Here is a 9476-nt window from a genome sequence, read left to right as displayed (position 1 = left end):
AGACGTCCACTGTGTTTACCAATAAAAGAAGTAGAAGGTCTTTTGAAACCACAAAAACAACAGCAATGCAGTTCAGAAAACAAAAAGGTCAAAACATCACATTCAGTAAACCAAAACTCAAGTATTCCATTAGATTTGAAAACCAACCCTCCTCCATTAGTGTCCACTGCTGCTTCTACTACAACAGGCACAAAAGAAGGTCACACTGATATCATAATTGAGGATCCACTTGAATGTATAAATGTAGAAGTTATTGCAGGAACTGGAGAAAAAGAAAAGGCACTCCTCATATACAGACTTTTATTAATTGAATTAATTTTTTTGTGTCTTAGGAAGAGCATACTGACATAAAATCTGAAGTGATAGAGGTTAAAGAAGAACCACTCATAAAACAAGAATTTTATTCTGATAATTCAGTATCGTTGCCTGGGATGAGCCAACCTGGTCCTGTGGGATTTGAACCGGGAATGTTTAAAAGTGATTCAGATGGAAAAGTAAAATTAGACCCTTCAGGAAAGGTGCAACAACAATATTCTTTGTTTCTTTTGTAATTTTCAGAGTTTTAACGCTCTGAATGTTTTAGATTAAAAAGAAGAAAAAAGATAAAAAGAAACACAAGCATAAACATAAACATAAACATGATCATAAGCATAATAAGGAAAAAGAAAAAAAGGAAAAGGATGGTAAATTAAAATTACGAGAGGAAACATTAAGTTCAATGAGTTCTACTCCAAGTCCCAACCCTAGTTCAATAAGTGGAGATATTCTTTAATATGAACTACAGTAAGTAGTAGTGTTATTTAATGTGGTAAATGAGGAATGTTTTGTTAGAATGTTATTTATTTATTTTTTTAATATTTCCTAAATTTATTTTTTATAAAAAATTAATGTAATTATCAGTAATGAATGGTTCTTTCGTTTTAATTTTTCTTTTCAGCTGAAGATGAGACTTAATAAAAATATTTTGCCTTTGAATATTAATTAATAAATCCTGAATACTGAACTATTCTTAGGTAATTAAAAATACAATTTCATAAATTAAAAAAAGAATGTGATAATTTCAGTATAAAGGTAATTTTTTTATATAAATGCAGATTGCTTATGATAAATTTAAAATAAAGAACTCACAGCTATATAACATAGTGGGCAAGTATATATTTTTTTAATTATTTCCTTTTATTACAGTTTGAAACATTTCCAAAATGATACAAACACTTAATATCGTAAGTGAAATACTGTGTGAGGCATTTATTTGCAAGCAAAATGGATAATCTGACTTCAATAAGGGGCAAAAAGTTCAAAGCTTCATGTAACTTTGTAATAACCATTAAGTTCAAGAATACATTTACATTTTAATATTTTTGTAAGTTATTTATTTTAACTTTATTATCATTATGGCAGATAAATGAAAATACAGCAGACCGGTGTGTTATATTTTATTTTCAATGCATAGGCGATAGAATTATAGGATTTACAGATCCTTCATTTACATACTACTTTTTCAAAACAGCTCTACAAGTTAGCTAAATCGTAGTAAGGCTCGAGTTTAGGGGACAGCTAGGGTGGAAGGAGAAGGAAAAGCTTAGTGATGAGGCAAGATACAAAAACCTAAAGAGAGAAAATTAATACAATATTTTTATTATTATATGTAATTTTTGAGTGATGAACTTGTATTAAAGCATTGCATATTCCACCCAAGTATATTTAACCAGTCAAGTGTCCCATTTTTATTGGGTGGTATTTTTTAAAGATGAATAAGTTTTTATTTAAAAATTAGACTGAGGTAGTGTTATTGAACGCACCTATAAAATTATTGTGGTTATAGAAAAAGTTTGTATCTATGAGTCCTTTATCTGTCAATCATTTAATGTATGATGAATCATAACGTCTCACATACTTCTGTTTTCTAAACGTCTGCGATACGCCATTTTTGCGGTCCATAAAAGGAAACGACGCTTACAGGTATTTAACCGTAATCCTTATTATATTTTCATTTGATTGTGTGGAATATGTTTCTGTTTAATAATTGTTAGGTTTCAATTACGCTTGCTTAGGTTTTTTTAACGTCGACGAATTCCATGTTTTCCTCGATGCTTGAACATGGATGTTGTGTCCTGGCATCTTGCGTGTTTATTCATATATTATGATTTTTTTAGATTTTTAGTTTAGTCGAGGTCGAATAAATAAGGTTTTATTAGAAGGTTTGAATTTTTGGTAACAAGTTTAGGAGATGATTGTAGATTTTCTATATTGGTGTGACCACTCCGCTACGATTTAGTTTCGTTTTATAGATGTAATATGTACAATATTTCACATCACTGTTATTTTGCCATTAAAATTCTAAATTTATTATATTATTTAAAATATTTGTTTTCTGTAATATAGACTTGCTGTGAGACTTCCTCCAAAGTTTCTATTAAAACATAATAAATGTACATGAAGAGGGTAAATCTGAAGGACTGGAAACATGGTGAAGCAGAGCCCCACTTACGTTTCTTTCTCTTAAGTTTGGAAAGGGTAAAAATCTTTAATTTTTTTATGGTTGTGTTTACAAAATGGTTTGTGATTTTTCAAATCTTGTTTTTTGGTGCATATTTTCATTGTATTTCATATTTTATTTAATTTAATCATCTTTTCTTTAATTAATATTTTGTTTTGTTCATTTGTGCAGATCATCCAACAAATGAGAGAGAATTAAAGTTCAGGTTCATGGTACTGAAACAATCGAAATCTACGATGGTGTTGTGTTTGGTGGACTACATTCTTAATTTGCTGTTTTGTCTTGACCTTGCAACATTATGCAGTTAATTTTCAACCGATGAGTGAAAGCAACTGAAGATTTATGTGAATTCCACTGAAATAAGAAATTTTCTGCATTGGCATTCCTGTTGGATTTGATTTGCTCTTCACACCTGCATACTTTGGAACATTACGGTCTACAGTTAATTAAGGTGAGAATACTTGATATTATTAATTTTAATTGCTCCTTATTAATCTGTTACCACCGTATCTGTTTCAGGTCGACGTTGGAGAAGACAAAGATGACCCCGTAGTTAAAATAGTTCTCTATCTTGCATGCTCTATCTAGTAGAATTCATTAAGTTCATTTTATTCAAATTAATTTTTTATTTTGCANATGGAAAGAAAGACCCTAGAAAAAAATATAAGAATCTTTTACTGAACCATTAATTTATTATTTCCTATCCACCCTATTTCGATTATCATTTTTCGCAAACAAACTTTTATAAGCCAAATTACGCATTTATAAAATATACTGTAAGGAAAAAGAATTTTAAATTACAACATATTAGCATTTATGTTTTTTTAGTTGACCAGTATTCAGAAAATAAGGAAAAGGTTCTTATAGTGTTTATTTCTTTAATTTTAAATTCAGAACTCCTGTTGTAAATAGCGCAAAATGAGCAGCCATTTTGGAAATGTGGATTACGATCGCTTATAACGTAGAACAAACGATTGACGTGAGTGCTTTTTACAACCGATTTCTACAGTACTCTTTAGTGAAACTCACCATGATCGGGTCCTGAGAGATATAGAGGCTGTTGATATCCACCGGAAGGGTCATGCATGCCCAAGTTTTCTTGTTGCATATGATTGTTAATTTGCCCTTGGGACTGGTAGTTTTGCATACCTCCTCCCGGTTGATCAGGTCCGGAATGTTGCTGGTGTTGCGTGGGATGGTGCTGCTGATGTTCCTGGTTGATCGAGGGGATGTCGAACTCCTCGTCGCCAAAGCTCGGAGTGTGAAACGTCTGAAAGGAAAAAGGACGAAACATTCATAATATAGAAGTTTTCGAACAAGTTTTAATGTTAGTTGGTTGGCAGAGTTCCTGTTTCACAACTTTGGAAATTTAGTTGAAACTTTTAAATTGGATACGAATCGTCAGCGTTGAAGAAAACGGAACTAATGAAATCTAAGAAAACTTTTATTAAAATGCGTTCGGTGCAGTGTCTAGGTTTGTTTTTGAAGTGCAACTGACAATGTTCTTTTTTCTCCTCGTAATATCCGCTATTACCGGTTTGTTTTTTTTATAAAACTAATTAATAGTACACCTAAATAATTATCTAGAACGTAGGAAGGTGGCGAGATTCTTTCTGCTTAACCAATCAAATGCTATTTGATAACGGTTTAATAGAATCCTTTATAATAAATGAGTTATAATAAGAATCCAGGTATATAATTCTGTATCAAGTTGGCAAAACAATACTGTATGAAAGTAAATAAAAGTAAACCAAAACTACTGGTATGCAAGGGAAGGAAAAGTAGGGAAAGAATGAATATAAAGATAGGAGACGAAGTGGCCGATTTTAGATATCTAGGAAGTCAGATAAGTCAGGACGGAAGTAGTAGGGATATAAAGCAGAGGATAGCGCAGCGTCGAATCGCCTTCAATAAAAAGTTTACTAACCACTTCTAGAATTAATTATTAGTCACCATGTTTATCAAAAATACCTCAAACCATACGAAACGTTTATACACAACTTTATTAATAAAAAGTTAAAACACCTGGTCTTTACTTAATGAACGTTTCTGTATAATTTATTAACTAAAGCTAAAGAATATTTTGTAGGACTTATTATATTTGATACAACACCCGGCTTATGAATCAAATTCGTAATTTATTTGTAACTTTCCAAGTTTCTACAAAAATTTACCAAATATTTGAAAAATTTTATTTTTTATCATATCATAAATTATATGGCTGAGTAAATTGAATTTAATATTCTCAAAATAATGTGTTTTGCTCTATCGTGGACCGTATTATGGAATGGAATTACGAAATCTTAAATTATAACAAACTGTCTACCTGAGCTCATAAAAAACCTACAATATTAGAGAACATAAAATCTGACTTTTTATTGCTTTTATTATTTAAACAGAATTAAGCAACAATTTGCGTGCAGGAAACTATAAAGTTGTGCTCGACCTACTTGCAGAAGACTAATCGTATTTTCTGTAAATAATCACTAAATAACAACCCATTTCTTATATAACGAGTTCGTTAACACTTAGTGGAATGTTGAAAATTTATGCATAAAATAACACGGAAATTTGCATACTCGTGATGAAAAACACCTTTTAAAGGATAAAGTAATATTGTGTCAGAAATTATCAAATTTTTTTCTAAATAAGTACCACTTACAATATCAGTATTAACAAATAATTGATAGATAACAAATTCAAAATTAAAATGATAAAAGTGTACGTATCTATGTTATACAAATAGTCTTTATCTAACATAAATTCCACAGTTTATCCGAAATTACTAGGTTTTACCCGTGGCTTCGCTCGCGTTGATGTCCTAAATACGTGTTAAAGATCATCGACTACCCCATAAAACTAGTTTTTCTATCCCTTAAGAACAGTACTTTTTTTCTGCATAAAACGTACCCTATGCCTTTTTCTGTATTACAGACAATGTAAGTATATAATTTCAAATAATTTTTCTATCCCTGGGAAGCAGTATTTTGTTTTCTGGATAAAAGGTACTTTATGTCCTTTTCTGTACCCCTGACAATGTAATTGTAGGGATAGATATACAGGGGCAAAATATTAGTATGCTTAGATTTGCAAATGATATAGCAGTATTAGCATCTAGCAAGGAGGAGTTAGAAATAGCTCTAAATAAAATGGAACGGGTATTGATAAAACAGTGCTGTATGAAAAAAAAAATAAAGTGAAACAAAATACTGGTATGCAAGGGAAGAAAAAGTAGGGAAAGAGCGAATATAAACATAGGAGACGAAAAATTAATAGAAGTGACCGATTTTAGGTATCCAGGAAATCAGATAAGTCAGGACAGAAGGAGTAGTAGGGATATAAAGCAGAGGATAGCGCAAGGTCAGGTCGCCTTCAGTAAATAGAAATCACTTCTATGCTCGCGATCGGTTAATTTAGAAATTCGAAAAGGGTTGTTAAAGGTGTATGTTTGGAGCGCGATGCTGTATGGGTGCGAAACATGGAAAGAGGGCGCGACGGAAAAGAAAAAGTTAGAAGAGTTCGAAACGTGGTGTTACAGGCGAATGATGAGGAACCATGGATAGAGATGGTCAGAAATGAAGAAGTATTAGAAAGAATAGAACAGAGGACTCTACAGAAGTCAATAAGAAATAGGCGAGATAGGTTAGTAGGACACCTTCTCAGGCATAAAGGTCTAGTAGGAGAGATATTAGAGGCAGAAACAGGTGTTAGGAGGGGTAGAGGTAGACCTAGATTAGATTACTGTTCGCAAATAGGTAAGGATGTGGGATGTTCTAGTTTTAGAGAAATGCGAAAATTAGCTCAGGATAGGAATGAGTGGAGGTGCGTGTCCAACCAGTCTTAGGACTGACGACCTTATGATGATGAAGGTATTACAATAACCAATGTTCGTAGATGTTACGAAATGTATAGGTATTAACCAAAAAACACTAATATTGAAAATAGAATTTGTAGAAAATCCATCGATATGACTTTTGGGATCCTATTATAGACATTTCCTCACTTACACGGGGCATCCTCAGGGTTTACGGATTCTTCAGAACTTTTTGGTGATCAATAGAGAATAAAAAAAGAAAACTGACACGGAACTTAATCATACTTGACACATTTAAAATAATACACCTCATTACATCCAGTGCCTGAATGGTAGGTAAATAGATTTGGCCACTTGTGTAAATAAAAATAGAAATATTCTTTACATAAAAAATTACAGCCACAAATTAGCGGAAACTTGTTTACGAATAACAATGAAATGACGCAATGTTCATTTTAATTGCTTGCTCATTTAATTTGCTACCACACTTTCATCTCACTTAAAATAAACAGTGTTAACTTGCAACTTGTTTCCAATCACATCACAAATTTTATACAGTTTTATGAACACTATTATTATTCACATATGCATCTCTGTCTCTGCAAAATATGGTATGTTATATAGGCAGACAGTTCGCAACAAACAGAAAAAGAAAATGGAAAATATGAAAACCGAGTGCTCTTGCAGTTTCTGTATTATCCCCGAGTTTGCTAGTACCTATCACGGAGAAAATGAAAATTTATCTAAATATTAAAGCAATACTTACAATTTGTCTCACCAGTCCGTTGTTTCGTAAGCGAAAGTAATAAAAATTATAATTTGGACCCGAATTTGTAAAAATAAAATTCCAGCCGAAATAAATTTACTAAGTATTTTAGTTGATATTATATATGGTGTTGCGTTTATTACAGAGTATGTGGTGAATATTGTGATTTAACACATACTATGAACAATTCCCAATAAATAAGAAAATTAATAAAGAAAACCCTTTGAAATTACAGTCTTGCCTCATACATAAACAACAAATCAACAATTTTAATTGGGCTAATCGTAAGTGTCATTAATGAAGCACATTCAACGACAATCAACCTAATTAGGTGTTACCGGCTCCAACACGTATTTCAGATGGATTTACACCATTGTTATATGTAATCAACGTTAATTTTCTACTTGCAGAATGAACATATTTTTTTTTCGGGGAAACAATTAGATAATCTGTATTTTCAAACTACAAATATGCAAAAATAGGTAAAGAAAAAAAAAAACATTACAGAATAAGAATTCTCCACCGCAGTTCTTTTGTGCAATTGCATTACTACTGTTACAGGAAAAAGAAATATGAAGGACTACCCTTTTTGACATCATATACATAAGAGCATTTATACGCTATTGAACAAATTTAAAAAAAACAACATACGTACACTAATAAAATAGTCTGGGGTTGGTAGACCAATTTTTTTCGGGGCTAGTTGAATAATTATTCAACCAACCCCAATGAAATATGTAGTTGAAAACAACACGTAAATTAACTTTTTATTGGACTTTTAAATCGTTACGTGGCCAAATTAAAAGAAAAATTAGAACAGAATCCGAAATTGACGAGAGCAGAATTAACCCTGGACACAGTGGAATATATAAAAAATTGACAAATTTTTACTAATCTAGAAGAGGAAACTTTAGCCAGTTTATTTTTTAACAAAAGGNGTAAGTTAAAATGCGCTATTGGGAAAATTTCGAACATATAGAGAACTAAAGCTGTATTTGACAGAAGAACGCTATTAAAATATGTATGTGTGTAACATCATAATTTTGTAATAATTTTAAAGAACAGTCTCATTTTGATAAACTGTTTTGATAATCCATTAATTATAGTAAAAAAATTTGCACAAAATTCCAATTAAATATTGCAATAATTAAATACTTCCGATTAATTAAAATAACAAATTATGTCTAAATTAAGTAATCGTTTTTAATCATGCTTTTAACGATTTTGCTTAATTAAGTCAACAATAAAGGAGCAACTTTCAAATTAAATTGCTAATTACATTTACTATTACATAACTCATTTAAGGTGAGTGGAAAACAATAACGAAAATAGTAAGAAATGCGTACTTTGACGGCGCTAATTTATAATTTTGCTTGGTTTAGACACGTCTTGTTAATTGTAACATTACAAAAATTAGCAATTTTTATTTACCCGTAATACTTTTCCATGGTTATCCTTTTCGCATTAGATAAAAACTAGTAAAAAACTAGTCAACCATCCCCGGTCTCGCCTAGTAGTAACTAAACTAACAAAATTAATATTATTTTTTGAAACATACATCATTTAACTGCCACATCTAAAATCATTTTTTTGTTTGGTCGAAAGGTAGATGCACCTACCTATAATTACACAGCGTCTTTTAATTCAACTCCGAAAAGATTCCACGTAATTATTTTGGTAAGGTTGATGATTGATTTGACAAGCAATCCAAAAGGTCAACGTCCAAACGAAAAGTAACCTTCACCGAGCACAAGAAAAAGAAGATGATGCGTTCCAGAAATAACTGAAGATCGTGTTACAAAAAAACGCGTACGCGTGCGAACAAAAAACATGATACACAGTGTCTAAAATTAACCGAAGGAGCAAATAAAGGTTTTATTAGGGGTATACTTAAAATAAAAATAATAAATCGGATAACTACAAATTGTAAACACGGAAAAAAATTAAAAATCGGAACCTGGCACGGGTTCTGTATATTATCATTATCATTATCAAACAAGAAATTAAATATAATACACAACAAGGGGGCGCAGAGATGCAAAACCGCCAAAACATTAGACATTTATGTAACTAATTACTAAAATTTCTGTGAAAATTGATATATCGAACTAATGTATTGCTTTTATTGGTAAAAAATAACAATAGGTTCATTTAAGTTGTGTAGCAGTTCTCTCATAAATTTTCAGGAATATCATTTCCTGCAAAATTGTTTAAATTGGCTTATTCGACCCTCCGATTTAATACCTTTCCTTCACCGCGGATAAACGAAATTTCAACTCAAAAATTAAAGGTTTTTATTCTTCATTTCGTAACCAGGTATAAATTTTGAGTGAATTTCATCTGTTTTAGACCTACAAATATCAATGATCAGGAGGAAAAAGTTTTTGGTCACATAT

At 31.3% G+C, this 9476-nt stretch overlaps 2 protein-coding genes across 3 annotated transcripts in view; one reads left to right on the top strand and one right to left on the bottom strand.

Annotated features, from left to right (window-relative positions):
* LOC108745204 (transcription initiation factor TFIID subunit 2) overlaps positions 1-1421 on the top strand; it is a 16676-nt gene extending 15255 nt beyond the window's left edge. The window contains exons 12-15 of one of the 2 annotated variants that reach the window (XM_025981522.1): positions 1-279; positions 333-518; positions 584-783; positions 1186-1421. The exon at positions 1-279 is cut by the window's left edge and continues 1 nt beyond it. In XM_025981522.1, coding sequence (XP_025837307.1) covers positions 1-279; positions 333-518; positions 584-772 — 654 coding nt within the window. In that variant the 3' untranslated portion in view covers positions 773-783; positions 1186-1421. The remainder of the gene's footprint in view (positions 280-332; positions 519-583; positions 784-1185) is intronic. The other variant, XM_025981523.1, reaches the window with a different exon arrangement.
* Positions 1422-3529: 2108 nt separating this feature from the next.
* Positions 3530-9476, bottom strand: part of LOC108745260 (GATA zinc finger domain-containing protein 10) — a gene marked incomplete at its 3' end in the record, with an annotated part of 132518 nt that continues 126571 nt past the window's right edge. The window contains 1 exon segment of the mRNA XM_018481405.1: positions 3530-3770. Within this exon segment, the coding sequence (XP_018336907.1) occupies positions 3530-3770 (241 nt within the window).

The sequence above is a fragment of the Agrilus planipennis genome, unplaced genomic scaffold (genome assembly GCF_000699045.2).
Source record: "Agrilus planipennis isolate EAB-ADULT unplaced genomic scaffold, Apla_2.0 scaffold38, whole genome shotgun sequence".
Classification (NCBI taxonomy): Eukaryota; Metazoa; Arthropoda; class Insecta; order Coleoptera; family Buprestidae; genus Agrilus; species Agrilus planipennis.
Note: the sequence above shows the minus strand (reverse complement) of the source record. Positions and strands in the feature narration are given on the sequence as shown.